This window comes from Oryzias latipes, chromosome 19 (assembly GCF_053564925.1).
Source record: "Oryzias latipes strain Hd-rR chromosome 19, Olatipes_Hd-rR_3.1".
NCBI lineage: Eukaryota > Metazoa > Chordata > Actinopteri > Beloniformes > Adrianichthyidae > Oryzias > Oryzias latipes.
The window spans coordinates 17,900,085-17,920,491 of record NC_136255.1 but is presented as its reverse complement, the minus strand read 5'-3'; the positions used below and the strand labels follow the sequence as shown (position 1 = coordinate 17,920,491).

Sequence of the window (20,407 nt, the reverse complement as noted above, 5' to 3'; positions counted from 1 at the left end):
TTTAAAAGCTTTTCATTTTCAGATTAAAAAAAACTACTCATTTTTGTGTGGCTAAGAAGATAAATAAAACTAAATCCTTATCATGTTTGCTCCTAATGTTCGTACCTTATAATAATGAGAATGAATCCATGGCTTCCCTCTTGCAGAGCCTTTCAGAATAAAAGCATGTGGCAGCACAATCACTGACGCTCATGTGAAGAAACACACAGCTTGAGAGATTAACTGATTTTATTGATTCAGGTCAAGATTACCAGGCAGCTACCCATGCAGAGAACTAGCCAGGCAGTGTGCAGGTAGGTGAAATTATCATACTCATCCTGAGCCAGTCCTACTCTGAGTGTAATGTCCTGGAGTAGCAGATGTAGACTGATTCAGGAGGACAATGCAAAACCAACAGAAGCACAACTTTAAATCTGGCTGTGACTTGACAAATAATAAATAAATTGTGAGGCAAAAGCTGCAGTGCATAGTATCTTTAAAGAGTTGTGCTGACAAAAAATAAGTTAGTCAAGGAAATAAACGCATGAGTCAAATTAGACAAATGGAACGGTTAACAAATCAAATAATGCCCTCAGTCCGCTCCTGAGACATATTAGTCAGAGTATTATTTAGAGCAAACACATATGTACAGTAATTTAACAAGGTTATTTACAGTTAGTCATATATGTGTATACAGTTATTGCTGTTGTATCAACAGTTTTGTTGCTTCCGTGTGTTTGATCAAGATATACAGCAGAAGACCCATTGAGCTTTCCATCATCTTTACACCCAGCACTTAATGTATTTAGTAATTCATTTTAGAAATATTTCTGCTTTGTAAATTACTTTTATAGGATTAAAAGTTGAAAAAAAATCCTCTTTTTATAACTCAAAGAAATCCCACTGAATTGTCTTTGGGCATTTTTCTCCTGCTCTGGTTTTTCTTGCTGGTACCACATCATTGAAGTTGTTAAAAATACACACAATGTAACACTACACGTTTCAGATGAAGGGCAGTCGGAGTGTCATGCCAGGGGGCAGGTTTCAAATGTCACAGTGAAGTGGAAAATATAAATACTGTGTTTTTTTTCTTCTTTTCCCATCTTACACAATAAAAACTCCCAGAATGCACTTCAGACCTGTAAACAATACAAATCAAGCATCTGGAAATCCATTGTTTGCTTTCATCTGATTAGGTATATGCTTGAGTTTGACTTTATTTAGACCAGAACTGAGGAGATATTTGTTTTTATGCAGCGAAATACCTGATTTTTCTTCTAATCTAAACAGAAGTGACATGTATGCATATGTTTTACAGCATTAAACGTGCACAAGTTGATCAACAGAGAATGCATGAAAAAACATGTTTTAGACACAAATAAAGCATCTGGTTAGTTTAGAGGTGTTTGCAAAAGCAAGAATAATAATCATCTTGTCTTGAGATGAACACAGGCTGCTCACTTCTGACTTAAATGTTTAACATGCTCTGACGCTCTCACAAAATTGTCTCCTTTTTCCTAAAGGAGCTGGCCAGAGGAGATGGCAAGTGAGGTAACCGGCCTTCTTGTACACCTCTCAATACGATGCTACATTTCTCTTACATACAAAAGTGATGTTATGCTACAGGACTGTAGCTGTGAAGATGCTCCATCACGTCTTAAGCTCTCTTTAGACTGCTGCAGAGGAAAGCGAAGCCGCGTGCTCTCGTCCACTCAAGCTGCTAATTTACTGCCGTTTTTGGAGAGCTGGAGGTGGGCGGTCGTCAGTGAAGTGTTGGCTAAACACTGCTGAGCGATCCTCCATCAATGCAAACTCCTTTATCGGATAAAAGGTCAAGGAGAGGTTTGTCTCGGTCATATTTCTATCATGTAGTTCACAGGGACCAGGCCTCGCTTCTTCCCGCTGCTTAGCCGGAGGAAGCCGTCAATCTCCTCGTTTTTACCAACACAGATCTGAGACAGGAGGAAAAAAAAGACAGAAAAGGAAAGCAGAAAAAGATTTAAATGGCAATAACTAATGTGGCAGTTTTCAACTGAAAGGCATAACACCCTGTCCTCTAATCTCTGCAGTTTCTGCATAAATTAGCATTCGCTTAGAAAAAGCAGTATGCATAAAAAGATGATCACCTGGGCTTCTTTTACAGTCATCTGGCCTTTGTCTCGGTTGCCATGGAAAGCAGTAGTGACCTTATACACCCGCTCCCCGGGGCGTACCCGCTGCACAAAGTTAGCAGGGAAAAATCCCACCTTGTGTCCGCTTTTCCCCTGGTAAACACAGAGGGACAAAAACATGAGGTCAGCTAATCTGAAGGGCTGTTTTGTGTACAGAGCGAAAACAAAAATCCAACAATTTCTGCATTTCTAAACCTATAATAAGTAAAAATCCAAATGAAAAAATGTATGACTTTGTAAAAAAAAATAAAAGCACTGGGTGTCTAATTGATAAAATCTATCTGCTTAGTTAACAAATGCATACCAGACGGCTTTATTTTTATTGGTAATGTTACAAACCCAGTGATGTTGTTTGAAATGACTATACTTCATGCCAACCATTAGGGAGAAATGTTCACTTTTTCAAGATGAAACTAAAAGTTTCAGCATCTACAACCTTTATGAAACTAGAAGTGCTGTTTACTTAAGTAGATAAGGTGAAAACATAAATTTTAAGGTTGAAAAATAACAACAATTTCACATATATCTGCTATTTTGAAAGGTGTTGTATAGCTATTAACAGGCTATGTTTTAATTAAGCATGTGCTCTGAGTAGAGGAACAAAATGCCTTTAAAAATTGTGACGTTTTTAAAAAATGACAGTGTACTTCAGCTGCTCACCTTCCACCAGTCTTCATTTGAGTCATCTGTTACTTGAACTCTGTCTCCAGGTCTGCAAATCACAAATGGAGTTTTGAAAAATCCTCCACTAAGCTTCAGCACACTTTTATTTACAAGGCTGTGTGTGGTGTTGAAGTTTAAGAAAGCTTTGTAACTGAACTGAAAATATTACAAATAATAAATACTTAGTTCTGAAATTTATCACAGCTCTTATGCTAAAAAGAGTAGTTCTGATCAATATTGTAGGCATCTAGCTCAAGACTTCTAAAAATACTAAATATTTGCCTTAATATGATTAAAGTTGGACAAAATTTGTTTAAAATTGACATTGTGATCACACCATATAGGTTTGTTTTTGGGTATTTGACATGAATCTGAAGTTGTGATGCTAGAAAAACAAATAAAATCCCAAATATAGAAGCCTTTTTAACTCAGACCAACCAGCGAGTGTGATTGGTTAACATTTAAGTGCCATTTTTTATGCAGGAGGAGATTGTGATGATGCAGCAGACGAGCAGGAGATTTTTCACACGTCTCCAGAGACTCTGAGTGTGAAGAGGAGCTTCATGCCATACATCTTTCCCAGATTTACTGTACCCTCCACATTAGCTGCAGGCGGGCTGTCACACTCAGCAGTTTACTGCACCTACTAACATACAAAGACTTTTTTCTTTCTGTCAGCGCAGCTGTTTGTCCTTCCTGGCCTCCCAGCTCATTCTTCCCACCCCGTCTGAAGCTCCCCACCAAACCCCTACTACCATCCTGCTGAGGAAGCAGATGGTGTGCAAATGTCCTTTCTCACCAGGCTACCCTGATCCACACAGATGCACACCAACAGAGCACGACAAAACCAAACTAACTGTAGTTCCAAGTCGTTCTTCTCCTGAGGCAAAAACTTGTAGAGCGCCACATATGTGTGGAGGGAATGAACTGGCACTCGCTTGGGCGTCTGTAGAAAAACAACAACAATAAAAGATTAGTACTGATTTAGAATGGGTATGACTGGCTGTTTTGGTGCAGGAATGCTGACTACACACCTTCAGGCTGACCCGGTCTTCTGAATCGGCTTTCTCGCTTTCAGGAGGGGTGAGCACTGGGGAAAGTATTGAGTGGATAAGACAAAAATGACACACGCGCAAAAAGGTCATAAAAAAGTGAGAAAAGGATAAGACAAAAAAAATGAAGAAAGATTAAAAAAGGAGAGTTTACAAATGACCAGCAGAGACATGGAGCATGTGGAGGTCATTTACAGTAAAGTGCAAAGCAAAGCACAGAAAGACGATCCTTTCTCCTGGGACTGAAGGCAAAAAGCAAAAGTACCAAGCACACAAAGGCAGCGATGACCTTCATACTTCATAGCACGGCCCAAACACTTCAGTATTTAGAGAGCTGGTTAAATGTTTAAAGCTTTTATTAAAGAAGTTAACCTCTGGGAAGACTCATTTGTCTCCAGGTCACGGCATCGTAAGATTTCTATTCTTTAAAAAAAGTTGCACTGAAAAGTAAACCTAGTTGCTCCGTCTCTTATTATCACTAGAAAGTCTTTATGTTAATGTAAAAAGGGTGAAACAATAACATTTTATTGGTTCATTATCTTAGCAAAAAGACAAAAAAGAGAAAAAGACCCTGTAGAAAAACAGCTAAGAGAATATTAAAACACTTTTGCTGAGCTATAAAAACACACACTAAACATTTATTGGGAAACTAAAGCAGTGGTTATGACAAAACACACACATGCTTATTTAGTGTTAGGAAAAGAAATGATTCTCCAAAGCAAAAGACAAAATTTAAAGATCCACTTAGATGAAAATGGTGTTTTTGCCGAATTATTTATTTTTTCTTCATTGTGGCATTTTTCTCATGATGGAGGACATACATAAAGAAATTTAAGCTTAAAAATATATATATTTCTTAATATTGCATGATAAAAGCAACTGCTACTATTCAGAAATGTTTTTCTTTTAATAAAAAAAATCCGAAATTAAAATAAATAAAAATGCATTTGTATTTTTTCTTATTCAAAATTGTGTTATCCATAATAATATTACTCACTTCCTGGAATTTGCTCCTCCTCAGCTATAGGCTGGTTTTCTAGTTTTTCCTGAAGTCTTTCTGTCTATAAGAAAGAAAATATCACCTGATATTCCTTTTTGATGTTCACATCATTTACAGGAGTGGCTGAGCATTTTGTACCTCATGGCAGGGAGACTCGGAGACACTTCCAAAGCTGGAGCGACTCATTTGAGCCAGCGATGTGCCATAGCGCAGAGCCTCATACACTGGATCAACAATTACATGATCTGCCTCTACAAGACACACAAAGTGAAAATGAGCAACCATCAGCAATCGGTATTTTTGAAGCGAATTCATCCACACCGAGAGTCAGGCTGCAGGGATGAATCACTTTGTGGTTTCTGCACTCACCTTGGGCAGCAGGAGCCTCTCTGACCACACCCAGTGGATCAATGGACAGCAGAGGAGAGCTGAAGTTTCTCTTAAAAGCTCCCGCCTGATAGGTAAGAGGAGACGCAGCGAGGGGAAGAGAAGAATTTAGCAGGTGTACAGCTACATTATGTTCATTAGGAAATATTAAAGACCCTTTCAGCTTACTTGTTTTTTTTTTTGTGTTTTTCACATGTCCTTGTAGCATTTTTTGGATGATGGAGGGCATACAGTACAGACCAAAGGTTTGGACAAAAACATTTAAACAAATGAGGTGTGTCCAATCGTTTTGTATATAAAGAAAATGAAGTTTGAAAATGTATTTTTTTTTATTCAAATCATTGTGAATCAAGAGCAGACAAAAAAATGCTTTTGAAAAGAGCATTTAGTAATGACATAGGTGCTACCGTCGGTGAGCCACAAGCTCCCTCCTCCGCACCATTCTGATGCATCCACTTGCGGACAAATATCCACGCATGTCTTTGTTTTCATTGTCTGAGCAGCATCTGGCTGAAAACTGTACAGCTGGATAGCTCCAATATTGCTCGCCATTTTGTTTTAGGTTGGGGTTGTGAGGTGCTGTAAGCTAGCAGAAGAGAGTGTAAACAGAGGGATGATGGGAAATGAAAGAAGGTGTAAGGATTCTGTGGTTTTGTTTGGTTTTGTTGTTCTTGGTCATGTGTTTGGTTTTCTTTATGTCAGTCACACCAGTTTCAGTTTCATGATCCACAGCTTCAGTTCAGTTAATTGACCTCTGCCTATTTAAGTGTCTGAGTTTCTGTTCACTCTCGTCAGGTCAACGGCTCTTTTACTACTTTGCCACCTTTTTGTTTCTCCCCATGGTTTTGTCATGTTTCAGTTTGTTTATTAAATGTTTTATTTTATGTCACCAAGCCTGCTCTCCTGCATTTTGAGTCCTCCGCCACCAGCTCCTGACAAAAGGCTTATTACTCTGTGCCCAAAATTCAGAGGTGAATTTCTAACAAATCCTGCCACTCTGCAGAAACTGTCCTAAAAAACGTTTTGTCTAAAAATGGCATAAGCATGATCAAACGCTTTAAAAATAGATCAAAAGATGATTGAAGCGGGACTTTAAGTCAGTGAGGAAAGGCTGAAACTGTAGACAAAGATCAGTGCGCTTCATAAAAATTCTAAAACAAGGTATGTGATTCAAACAGAACATGACCTTTTTGAAACGAGCCAAACAAATGATGAATTGATCTGAGCTTGACATTGCTAGAAAAGATTTCTGTAAACATGTTACAGGCTGGTCAGAACTCAAATCCATGTGTCCTTATACTCATTTTTTTAATAACTGAACTATTTGTCATTTTTGCTTTCTATTAAGGAGGGAAAAAAGTTATAATGACAAACTGCTAAAGTCACTTTATAACCATTTGATGGCAAACATCAACAAGACAGTAATGACTCACCGTCTGATCACCTCAAAAACACAAACAAATTACACAACAGATCCATATCCAGCGTCTCTCTAAATGAGCTTTGTTACCGTTTTGACACATGAAGGTTAAATGATCTATTGCTAAATTACTGCATTGACTTGGTGGTAATGATCATTCAGTCCACGCAGGTTCTAACACTGATCTGTAGAAACTTCAGCATGCCATTTCTGTTTTCATCCATGTGATGGAGGCTCTACCAACAATCTGTCAAATTAAACAAACAAAGCAGATCCGATACCAAATAGCATGAGAAATATGCTTGGCTCCATAACATGACTTTGAGATAAAATTAGACTCAATTGTGACAAAGAGGCTTTGATGGAGGATATCTGTTCTGCAGATAGAAATTGGCTCCAGCTTAGGTGATAAACTGTTTTGTCTGTAATTCATGCCGGAAAGAACAAAAGAGTAAATTTTGACGAGCCTCTTATTTGAATGTCTAGTACTTTACAGTGTTTCTCTTCCTCTGTGTTTTTCTCCCTGTTAGTGACACAGCAAGTTAGTTCATTTTAATCTGGATTTTAAAGAATATGTGCTGTTTTGAAAATAAAAATTAACCATTTTTAGTTTTTGACATATACTCTATGTGTAATGTCTTTTATTATAAGCAGCTTTTCTGTGTTATACACAGTTATACACTAAACTCTAATCAAATATAATTTGTATTAGTTTATCTTAAACAGTGTCTTATAGTCTGACAAATTTTAGGACAAGAAATGTAAGATTTTATGGCAGCCGAAAATAATTTTTTTGAAAGCACACCATGTCCTTTGGTTGGTGTATTGATTTTTGTATGAATAGTGCTGATGAGGTTTTTTTTTAAACATCATTTAATCAGAAAATTTAGTATACCTGGAAAATTTCCAGCTCTTTTATATTTAATAATATTTAACCTGTAAAAACGGATGTTTTGCCTCAATGTGTAGGATCATGGGAAATTAATTTGGCATTATATTCTTTTTTTTCTTTCTATTGGTTCAACATTACTGATAAAATGATGTTTGTAAATGCATTGTATTCAGATTTTTTAGTTATATCTTCTAAAAAATATATATTTTTCCAAATGATAAAATACATTAAGGATGTCAAGTTAAGTTTAGTTCGTTTAGTTACTATACTCTAGAATTTACCTTTTGAATTCTATGACTTTGTGATCCTTATGGTGCGATTAATCAGCAATATGAGCAAACAGCTATCATGCAAAAGGGATTTAAAGCTGCTTAATTCAATTGAAGCTTGTAAAGTAATTGGTTAGATATCAGAGCAAACTGTCAAGAAGCAAGCCAGGTTTGAATGTACGGCTGTGCTTTTTTTGCAAGCTAAACAACTGTGGTCTTTTATTTTTTTAGTTGTTAAAAATTTGGTACACCTATGCTGCTTGAAACTACACCAAACTGCTAATAGTAAGTGGTGGCAAAGGCCACTGCCCCAAGGCATATTGAGGGAGTCAACCCTATGACATCCATGAGGGATTGTCCCCACCTCAAACACACAGAATATCACGCTGAATTGACAGGGGAGGAAGGAAATTCAGGACTCAGACAAGGAAGAAGACGAGGAAGAAGAGGACGAAGACATTGAGTGAGAAGATCACCATGTGCAGCAGGAAGGAGGAAAAAAGCTGTGAGACACCGCTGGCATATGTTGATGTGGAGTTTAGCTTCTTTGAGCTCTGGTTTTTCTTCTTGTTGATACATTCATAGAAACGGGATCATTTCATGTCACTGCAACCCTGACATTTCTTAGAGTAGGGAAGTTTCACTTTGCAAAAAGTTATTTTTGTCCATTCAAAGTCTTCCTTTTTAATTTCTTCTGGGTTGAAATTGGGTTTAATTGCTTTAATGCTAAGCATTTTTCCGCACTAAAGGGCCACTCTAAATTACTGAGAGGGACGATTCCAGCATTCAGATCATGGGTTATTCTGCTGACAGTGCATTTGTTATTTTTTTTTTACTGTAGGGAATACATTAACTCTCTGTACATTTGGGAAACAATTGCACTAAGTGTATAAAAGTAATTAATTATGGGTTTTTTTTTTCTGCGGTAAGCAAGGCTGTTGGGAGATGCCAGCAACTTCTTTTAATTTTTAATAACAGTGTGAAACCAACCAGACCTGATAAAGCATGTTGTCCTAATAACCTGTCTCCTCATGGGTCGAATTGTGCCCTCCCATAAAAGACTGAATTAACCAATGTGTCAAATTGAAAGCTAAAAGCAAAAGTTCTTGCTACAAAAAAGGATTTGATGCAAAACAGTTTGGCTGGTTGCGTTAGTAATGTTAGGTTGAAGGTTGATAATTGGAGAAAAATTGGGGAAAGAAGAGATTTTTTTTTTAATAAATACAAAACCTCTTAGCTATAAGTATTACAATATTTAAAATGCCCTTTAGATTTTTTCAAAATGCAAAAAAAAGTAAGCCATTGATGGTGTAAAAAAGCCCTGCTTAAGAAGTCTTACCTTGCCGTTACAGGCCTGCTGGGAGAGCTCAGAGGAGCACCAAAGGTGGGCTGCCAACTTACAGGCTTTACAGCGCAAACCTTGCTTGGAGTTTCCTGTTTTGAAACCAAACAATGCACTTCATCAGAAAGACTTAAAAAGTGTAGGTAGCATCAATTGGCCAGAAGTTGATGCTACTGTGGATGGCAACAGTTTAATATAATGGCAGTAAAATAGGATAGAAGCATTGCAAATGCTACAATTATACATTTCTGAGTTGCATTCAAATTTCAATTTGTGATTCTGACAAACCTTGGATCATATGTTTGCATCGCTGGCAGCTGGTAGGCTTACGGAAGACATGCTCCTGGAAACAGTGGGTCTTGCCTGGCTGTAATGGCTTGGTCTGAGACTTCAGCTGGATCTTGAAGTTTGCGGACAGAGAAGGACTGATGGAAGGGGAGTGTGATGACAATGAAGGGTTCGGACTGACATTGGGAGATAAGGAAGGCGAGCGCTCGTAGCCTAAAGGTGACTCCGATAGGGGAGGAGGAGACGGCGGTGGGGGTGCAGTGATGAAGGCTGAGGATGGCCTTGACTCGCCATTGCTACGCTGGAAAAAGTTGTCCACACTCTTGCTGCGCATGACAGATTTGAGGGACAGAGAGCGCTTCAGGCGCTGCAGCTGGAAAAGGAAATGAAAAGGTTTATGATGAAAATGATAACAATTGCACTACTTTTTTGCCAAAGTATGTACTTTTTATTTTATAATTAGACGATTTAACAGATAAAGTATAAAAAATTTCCCAATTCTGAAATTAGTGTAAACTGGTAATCAATTGTCTTGCTACTATTTGCTGTAAACTAAAGAAAAGAGTTAGTGTGTGCTTCAAAATGTTCCTAAATGCTCCCAGAACCTGACATTTTCTTTCAGAATGCCCTGAAAGACATGAGAGCACAGCACAAATAGAGACCATTACTTTCTTAACAATTGTCAGGATGATTTACCTTATATTCACAAAAATGTATTTTTTTCCTTTTTTTATAATACACACTTGAAATACATCTTTCTATTCTTCTTTTAAGTAGTTAAAAAAGAAAATACTCTGATCTCAAACTCTGAGTTTGTATATTTTTCTTGAATTAAACCTTTCTCAGGTTCTTGTAAATTGTCAGAAGTTTACATTATAAATCTTATTTGTACTTTCCCCCCATTTAAAAAATGTATGCCACAAAAATATAACAAAGAGCAGCTTAATAAAGATAGTTTTCTAGGAAAGGAGTAATGACAACCAAAATAGCTACATTAATTCCAGCGCACTTGTACAACAACAAGAAAAGTGCTTTTATAAATGAGGCAATAAAGTCACAGATCACTGATGGTGAGGAGCGGCTCATTAGCTGCATGTGTTTGTGACCTGAATGAGGCCAGCATTTTGAACCTCAAATTTCTGGAGCTTTAATTTTTTTACTAGACATGCGCGCATTCAGTTTCATATCTAGTTTTTCCTTTCTTTACAACTAAGAAATGCTAGATGAGATTATGATATCTGAATACCTTTTTTCAAATGTGATAAATCTGAATTTTGTTTCAAAGATCTCAAAATACAGTTTTCAGACTTGTTTTAACCATTACTTAACTTCAGAAAGTAATTGAAGATCTATGGGATGTTCTGGAGAAGATTACTCAGTGATCTTGTTTTGGCAAAAAAAACTAAAAAAATCTTAAAACAGTGATGTAAAAAAAAATAAAAGATCCATCTTCCTGTATTTTTGCATTTTTGATCCGCATTAAAAAGTTTTGTTTGCCCAACGGAGAATAATCAATAACATTGAGCATGCTCTTCTTCTTTAAGCTCCAAATTTGCAGATGCCAATTAGGTTGAGTGATGAAAAAAGAAGTCTCCGTTCACTCAATAATGGGTTCCTGTCGTAAATGTCTTCTCTGGGTAGCTGACTTCACGCTTTTTTTTTTAATAGGCTTTCCTTGGCTGACTGCTAGCCTGTTCAGTAATGAATGTCTCTCTCTGTTGAAGCTTTATCTTGTCTGACTGTGTTAATCGTCTCTGTAGTGAAGGACTGCTTTAACTCCAGAAAAAAAAGGAAGTTTTTCAATCAAAACTAGAAAACAAATTCACTCATTAAAGTATTAATACACTTTTAAAATGATTAAATATATTTAAAAAAGAGAAATGCAAAAATGCTAATGCCAGAAATTTTATAAGTGGCATTACACGGTTGAATAGTGATAAGAATTAGTCCCCAGTAAGTTGCAAACATAATTACCATATATGCAACTAAAGCAACAACATTATAGTCTTTTGTAACCAGTGGCCCAGTTTAAGAGATAATCAATAGACTGCTTAAAATATTCAACAGTAATTGTACTTCTTAATTATAAAAGCAAAACTCTTATTTCTGTTTCTGCATCATGTTGAGGTTTATTTATAAATCATTTACACAGATACAGACAACGCTGTCAGAACATCTCTGCCAATGGAAGACAACCCACTGAAACTGACAACAGTAATAATAAAAAGAATGCTTTATAGATCTGGATTTTGACACTTTAATGAACCAACTTGCACAAGAATTGCCGTACCTCTAATTAAATATTTTGTTGCACCTTTGAGGCAAACATTGCAACAAAAGGACTTCTGTTACCAACTATGGGGTTTCTGCACCTGTCACAGGTATCCTGTCCCACTGCTCCTCAGCAAACTCCTCCAATTGTCTCAACTTTTGAGTTTTGCAGAACGCCACGTTTCAGCTCCTCCTTGATTTTCTATTGGATGCTCTTATAAGGTAACTTCAGAATAGTCCAATGTTTTGTCCATAGCTAAATGAGGGTGGTTTTTTTTGTCTGTTTGTGTTTTTTGTCATATTCTAAGACCCTTGACTCAGTTTTCTGACATTAGTCACCATATTTAGCTCCAGAACGCCTTGATAGCCCTGGCACATAACCATTGTTCCTCCATGTTCCACAGTGGACAGTCTTCTATTCTTGCTATGCGTTATTTTACATCAGAAACCTCACCTGTCCAAAGGACATTCTCCCAGACGATTTGTGCAATGCAGTCTCACTAATATTGTTAATTTTTACTTTTCTCCTCCTAGGTCAGAATCTCCCATGAAGTCAGCAGCAGCAAATGGATAAATTTGACACGGAAGTTTAAATTTATGTCTAAGGAAGTCGTTCTGGCCCTTCACCACTCGTCTTTTTCATTTGTTGTCAGTTTTCCTCTCTGCATCCACATCCAGAGAGGTTGTCTCTTCTCAGAAATGGATGCAGCTGTGGTTAGAGGAACATTTACCGTGCTTGTTGATTATTTTTTTCCTATTGTCCTGAGAAAGCTCCATGTGCTCCATGCTGAGTGTGGCATACACCCTGATACCAAACAGCACAGTTATAATTATAGTGGTAGTTGAAATCAAAATGACAACGGAAGACTTGCAGCTGATTACACATAAACTGATGCACACAAATGCATGGGAAAAAAAACATTTTGAAAACAAAAAACACTAAATAATTCTATATTAAGTAAAAAAATCCACAGCACTTGAATAGCTTCAGGTCATTTCCACAGCTTTGTACATTAGCTTTGAGCAGTATAACAGTAATTGTACCCTAATGATAGTGACTACAGGGTAGTTTTTGTCCCTAAAGCGGTCCACACAGCAAGCAAACAGGCGTTCCAGGGATTCACTTTGACTGAATTTGAGAGGAAACACTTTGTTGAAGGTCTTATCGCCAGTTTACAGTTCAGGCACTAATGAGTCCAAAAATAATCATCATTGTGTGCGTGGATCACACTGCAAATGCACCGCCATCTTCATTATCTCCAAGGCTTCATGGCTGCGCTTGCTAGACATGCGCAATATTGTAGAAGACACCGTCAGAGCAGCTATGGGGTTATTGATTAGGAGTCTCTTGTTTTTTTTCTTGTGATGACCTCTCATGTTAAAAGAGCAGGAATGCGAATGTCTAATGAATGCAAATCTCCACGTTTCTTCATGTCGCTCAAGTCTTGGTCTTAAAAAGGTCGTTTCATGGATCGTGGAACTGGAAACCCTCAGACTGTCAGCCACCGGCGGGAATCAACATCTTTTGTTTTTAAAGCGCGATGTTTTCTATGGTATTTAAATACAATAAAATAAAGAAATTTAAGTGGGAGGTCTACCTAAAGTATTACAAATTTGAAGGGTTCAATACTATAACACAAACATCCAACCATCTCAGTCTTGTTGGGATTTGTTTGGCAAAGGCTTCTAAAAATAGGCTGCTGGGTGAAATGCTTGGGTGTATTAATAATTCAGAGGAGTTCTGTGGGTGTTCAGACAAAAAAGTTTTCTGGCTGTTCCTTAAATGATGCTCCAAGGCTCATGTTTTCTTCATTTTTTTCCCAACTTAAAAAGCAACATTGTAAGGAAACTCTGGAAACAGCTCTTTAAAGAAAAGGTATAGCAGTCATTTTATGCATTATTAATATGAAACTTTTCCAAGACGGCTGGAAATAAAGGTTTTGTGCCGTTACATTTGTAAACATGGACTTCTGCATGCATGAAGGGGTGCAGTTCTGCAGGAAGCTAAAAAAAATGTTAACATGAGAAAAAAAAGTGGCTGAGATCTGAATTATAACTAGAATTAGAAAATAAAGAAATACAATAAAGCCAAATATTATGAAGCAATTAAGCAATTTTAACATTTTGAAGACAATCAGCAAGATTAAAAGAAAAGAAAAACATACTAGGATAAATATTAAATTGAGCCTTTATAGCTACATAATTATGATCATATTATAATAATATACGATATGATTATACATGTATATTATAAATATTCTTATTCTCAAAGTCATTTTAATGCAATAAATTTCTTAAAGAGGAGAGGCAATAAAATTAAAGCTGTTCCATTGGGTTTGTCATGCTAAACAAAATTACTGGAGTTATTTTTTATCTCTGTGTTAAACAGAACTTTGATTTACAGAATCAAATCCACAAAGTTTTATATCAGTTTTCCGTTGCAGCAAAAGATAAGTGAAGATCGGATCCAACTACCACAGGATGTCTGTGTTTTGGATGCTCTACTATGAGCATTAATATGGGCATCAAAGCTTAAAAGGTGGAGCAGGCGGTTCATGAGGGTACAGATGGGCAATGTTTGGCTCAACTCTCTTTGCTGGATGTCTTTCTTTATCTTCTTCCAATTTCGGTTAAAAAAAAAACCAATCTTTTAAACTCATTCTGGTGTTGTTACGCTTTCCTAAATTCTAGCTTACATCTGAAATGTTCCCATTCCCTGAGCTGGAAGGCACCATGGAAACTAAGTCCCTGTGCAGTTATTTGTCAGAGGTTTATGCAGAAAAAACTGTGTTTGCTTTTTTCTACAGAGACTTTTTGCCAAAGTCTTGTGAGGAAAATTGTGAAAGATTTGAAAACTAGAAGTGTACAATTTAAACTTTAATTAATAGGAAAATTGAAGAGCTCAAATGAAACCAAACGCTATTGACTGAAAATCTCTATCAAGTCATCAACTTCTGTAAAAATGTTTTTCTGAGAATTTAATGTTGTCAAATCCGCTCAAGGTGAGTCGCTTGTTTGAGTTTTTCTTCTTCATTTGGAAATAGATGGCTTAAGTTATCTTTAGACTGGCAATGTAAAATCATTTGATTTTGAATAGGAACATTTTATTTACAGTTCTACCACAGCATTCATGTATTCGCCATGTTTCTGACGAAAAAAACAAAAGCTCTAAACCTCTTCAACACCTACTAATTTTAAGATTTCTCAACTTAATGTGTCTAGTGGTTTCACTTGAAACATTTTATCAGACCTTGTTAAGCACAGCTCAGTCTATGCATCATTCTTCTCACGTTGACCTAAGCCCGGAATTAAAGGTGACCCTGTTAGGCACAGCTCCATTTGGATGTTTTTACAGAAAAGTGAACTAAAATGACCTTTTGTACAAACAGAAAGCTGTTCTGGCTCAATGAGCATCAATGCTGCCAGTGCTTGGGGGCTTTGGGGTCTCAATAAAAAGAGAGACCATGTGGGGAAGCATTAAAATGTATATTGTGGATGCTTGCTTGGGGGAAGGAGGCTTTTATTTTTAGTTTTTTACACATCTTGTTTTTTGCAACAACAAAAAAAGAGTTGTTGCTGAATTATGTAGTAAAGTTATGAAATATACAACTTTTTATGTTTATTTCTAATGTCAGACTTAACGTGAAACTTAAACAAATGTGATCTAAATTTGGCCAATGAAAGCCTAAAATAAATTATTTGCCTTCTAGTTTGTTTCATCTTCAAGTTCTTCTAAGTGTTCTTCTAAGTTGTCTCCTCATTTATTGTAATTTACTACTTCTTGACTCTCTACACCTTAAAAAGATAACTGAGACATGCAATTACTATCTTAAATGAGTCACTTTTGGGTAGAGAGTTAAATAAATACTCCCATTTAAACCTTACAGTGATAAGCGGATCTTGCACTTATATTCGAGTCAATCTTCGGGGGAGTAAGCCACTGACAATGTCAGAGAGAAAAATCTATCCTTATTCCCCACTGACTCATTTCTAACCCTGACACAGAGCTTGAACTCTGCTGGATCAGCCACATATTTGAAGCTCAGTATCTCATCAGAGCTGCTGCTCAACAGCAATGACACTGTGAAGATATGAAAGAAACTGGACCCTCGCCATTTTTGATGAGCCAAACGGATGTGTGCATTTTTTCCAAGCTTTTTCAAAGATCCGCAAGATAATTCAATGTCTTTGGCAGGGATAAAAAAAACAACAAACAAACGTGTGGGTGCAAAGAGACTGAGAGACTCATATATCCTCCTTCAAACAACGAGACAGATAAAACAAACACGAGGCTGAATATGCTTTCTTAAAGAATGTCACCTACTCTGATTTATTACATCCAGACCTAAACTTGTGGCTGAATCTGCTCATTAATAAAAGAAATGTTAAATTTTGCAATTATCAACAATCTTTAAAATGCAAATGAACACAAACTGCATTCTTTGGCAAAAGCCATTATGCACAATAGTGTACAAATCCCAGTTTTAATAAGCTGCAGATAAAATGCTACTTCATTAAGAAACCACTGATTCCTGTTTTTTTTCTCTCTCTTTTGTTTGCTTTCATTTTGATCCTCCAACCCTTCATTTTTCAAACTGTGTCTCACAGATATGGAAGGAGGAGACCATTCAGGAAGAGAGAAACGCAAATGTAAAGAGCTGGCAGAGGGAGGGATGAAGGAAAGGTCATCAGACATAGCCAAGGAATGGAGGAACAGAAAATGAAGTTGGAAGAGAGCGTTCAAAAAGAGAAAATCTGATGAGTAAGAGTCTGAAAATGATGGATGGGAACTAAATCCGACTAAAAAAACACTGCCGCAAATTCACTCCTATAAAAAATGTCAGCTGAATATTGAGTGGCCCGTCTGAGGGCACGCAGCCACCTGGCATTATCACCATTTACACCCACTTCACTGACTTTTATTAAATTTAATGTAGCATACTCTCCTATTTAATCCAGCACTGAACAAATTCAGTTTGACATTTTAGAAAATACTTTTCTGCTAAACAAAACACAAGCTGGCCGGTAAAGTACAAAATAAATACATTTCTTTTCAAATCTAAACAAATCAGCAACCCACTTGTGAATGAACAATACTTGATTGGCATTTGCTCCGTGTGATTATAGAGGAATAATAATAGTTTTGGAGCTATCACCTTGACTGTAGGTGGTGGAGGTGGAATAACTATTCATTCTCTGTCACAGTGTCTATTTGAAGCACTCTAGAAAGCCGGTGGGCCCACTTAGCATCATACTCTGAGAGATGAGGGACAGCAGAGAGCGGGAGGGTTTGAGACGTTAGTAAGGGCTGCAGAAGAGATTATGAAAACCGTGAAGAGATGCATGGAGAGGCAGCCATAAAGGCAGATACAGAGGACTGGGGAGGATGGCTTTGAATTCATTAAAGGAAGGATTGAAAGTGAAGAAGAAGAAAAATCAAACCAAGCTCAAATGCGTTTAAAAAAAAAAAAAAAAATCACACTTTTTTTTTATTTATTTGTCAGTAAGCCAATGTTGTCAGCAGAAGCCTGGCAAACTACTGCTTACATGGCAGCTCTGAAGATCGCCTCCACCCGGCTCTATTTTGTGCGGACCATCACTTATGTGAATTATGGCAGAGCCCCGAGCAAGACATAGCTAACATCTGCTAGCTGATTGGCTCATAAATTCCCAAAGCAACTCACTGCCTGCAATCTATTGTGCTATCTGTTGACAAATAGAAATATCAGGACTGTTTGTCAGGCTTCTCCTGACTTCTGTTTATTTACTAAAGGCAGCCATAATTGAATTTGTTGCAGATGCTTTGGCTGTGGTTAAAGTTGCTGTTAAGGCCAAAATAGCTGGCCTAGAAACATAAATACTGGAGGCGATGAAGCTTTTAGTTCCAGAGAAATGGATGAGTTCACTGGATAGAAACTCATTGTCCCACTCAAATCATTTTTTTATCTATTTTAAAAAAGTTCCTGGTGTATTTTTTTTCTAACTATAATTATGCCGTTTTTTAGCCAAAAATCCTTATCGTCACTTCTGAGGACTGTTGCCGCTTAGTGAGCCTGCCCCTGCTTCCTGACATCCTTTTGTTAATGTGGTCTCCCACAACCTAACACAACTGCACAACAAAAATGTATGTTTAGATTCATTTTGACCCGGATGCCAGCTCGGATGAGGAAAATTAAGATGTAAATGAATCTATTTGTCTGCGAGTGGATCGGAATGGAGCAGAGCAGGGAGCTGGTGGCCCTCCCTGTGCATTTTCTACGTAGCAAATATACTCTTTTTCAACAGCCTTTTCCGTCTGCTCCTAATTCACTACATTTTAGATTAAAAAAATACTAAAAATACAATTTTGAGCTTTATTTTCTTTTTATATGTCCTACATAATGGTAAAAATGCCACAAGAACATCTTTTAAACACCATTTTCCTCAGAGTGGAAAAAAGGTCAAAGGAAAGGTCCTCACAAACTTTAGGAATACTGTTTCTATTTGCTTGAAAGTAAATGTTAAATAACAGCTTGTGTTTAGAAATCCCCCATGATTTTTTATACCTTTCTCCAAAAATTCTGTCTTGAAGAAATACAAATTGGTTGGCTGAACTAATGTCATCTTTCGGTTTTAGTTTAAACCACTCTGCTTCAGAGAAACAAGGGTTAATTGAAATATCCGTTTCACAGAAAACTTTGGTCTAAATGAGTTAAGAATATGAATCTGAACCAAAAAAGAATATGTTCTTTCTTTTTCTACCATTTGAAGAAAAAAGATGTATAGCTTTGGGCTAACTATGCCTCTGTAAAAGCTAAACTGCAGCCAAGTCGTTTCCTCAGTGAATGAACAACAAGAACAGACCTGTTAGAGCAAAAAAGTTCAAGTAAAGCCATTATTATAAAAACTAGGCTAAAAATGAATAAAGGATGACTATTAATCATGTTTTTTTAGGAAAACTTTGGTTAATTAGAATGACTTGTAAAACAAAAATTAGTGTATCCATTCAAAAATGTTGATTTACCTGCAAATATTACTGGGAAAAATGAGAGATTCAAACATTAACCGGAGAATACATTTATTCTGCAACTTTTTTAACGTGTTTATAAAGGAATTAAATAAATTAGGGATAAACTTCTGACCTCTCTAGTACACTTCAAGATTGTCCCAGTGAGGCTGCAGGTCAGAGAACTACTCTTCTGCAAGTTTCCCCCTTCTTTAACATAGATAAACATCTGCTCTTCCTCACTGATAATCTGATCAATTCAAATCTTTCCATATTATTCTAATCTCTCGCCACATATGAAGGAAAATATGCTCTTTAACTCTGAGGTCAACTCAGGTACCAAAATCCAATCGGCTTAGACTTGTTATGCAAGACCTGCAGCTACAGAATTAGCTTCCTAAGACTGTCAACGTGCATGCTCAGACATTCTATTTTAAACAATAACTACGAGTGACCATATACATACCATAACAACATACGTTTTCAGACGACCTCGGTTATTTGTGTAAAAAATTCAATACCTTTGATTCTTGTTGGCTGGTGGTCTGCTGGTTTTGGTTAAAGTCGCGGTGCTGAGGCTCATTCTCTTTTTCGCTGATTTCCGTCATGCCGAACTAAAAAAATAATAATAACAATCCCTCAATAACAACACTTCAGTCCAAAAAGGTTGAAAAAATTACAGTAAAGGAATGTAAACGCAGCTGCGATGTGGCGTTCAAAGAAAAATGACTGTAAACTCATTCTCTTATGAGCAGCGTTCATTTGATAATTTGCGTTTTCAGAAATTCCATAACAAACCAAAATAAAAGCTAATTTCTTTCAAGGTTTAACCGCATGGGAATAAAAGCAAAGAGGTTTTTTTTTGTCTGAATGAAATATCCGGTAGAGTCCTGACGTTTTCCCTGCACCGTCTCGCGCTTCTGCCCTCGCGCGCACACACGCGCTTTTACAACTTTTATTTCCCCGTGACGAACACTAAGGAGCGCTCTGATTGGTCAATCTCCAGCCAAAGACACCCAAACGAGCAGTGGGCTTTACCTACATAGATAGACGTACGCTCTTTGACGTTTGGAGATGATGAAAGTATAAAGTGTAATCCATCTTTTTATGTATATTTTAACAAAAAATGCAGTATTTATATTTTGAATGGAATTACTTTGTAATTTTGTATCATAACTGTAATTTGTTTCAGTTAAAAATCATGATTCTGTGAATTTTGATTAAAAAGATTATATGTGTGCATTAAAAATGCAACAATGTATAATTAGATCACACTCATTCTCTTCCCCTTTGTGTTTGTGTTGAAATTAATGTGGGAGAAAATAATGTATGGTTCAAACACTACAAGGATCCTCTGGTGAACTGACTACCCACAGAGAGCCCAGCAGCCAAGGATGGGTGGCTGATTCAGCACCAAGGACAGCTCCTCCCGCCTGCCTGCCTCTGAGTCTCACTAATTATCAAGCTTAAATGTAAAACTGCCTGGTTTCACACTAGCTGGGATGTACTTCTTTTTAGAACTAAATACCCATTATCAAGCAAACTTGGTTGAGTTTTCTGAAATAAGGGCTTGCAGTCATCGTGTTATGTACTCCATGATACTGAGTTAAATATAGAAACAGTTCAGAACAAAGCAGAGGTACCAGTGTGACAGGAATGATGTCTGCCTCTTGTACATACGGAAAAAA

General features: G+C 37.0%; 1 protein-coding gene across 1 annotated transcript; it reads right to left on the bottom strand.

The window, feature by feature from the left end:
- Positions 1–210: 210 nt before the first annotated feature.
- LOC101171286 (SH3 and cysteine-rich domain-containing protein 2) lies at positions 211–19,653 on the bottom strand. Its single transcript, XM_004080380.4, has 11 exons — positions 19,241–19,653; positions 9,464–9,836; positions 9,173–9,267; positions 5,235–5,319; positions 5,004–5,116; positions 4,863–4,926; positions 3,848–3,903; positions 3,671–3,759; positions 2,811–2,862; positions 2,106–2,243; positions 211–1,931 (listed from the first exon to the last, which is right to left on the bottom strand). The coding sequence occupies exons 1-11, from the start codon at positions 19,325–19,327 to the stop codon at positions 1,833–1,835; spliced, it is 1,251 nt and encodes a 416-aa protein (XP_004080428.1). The 5' UTR covers positions 19,328–19,653; the 3' UTR covers positions 211–1,832.
- Between the last annotated feature and the right edge of the window lie 754 nt (positions 19,654–20,407).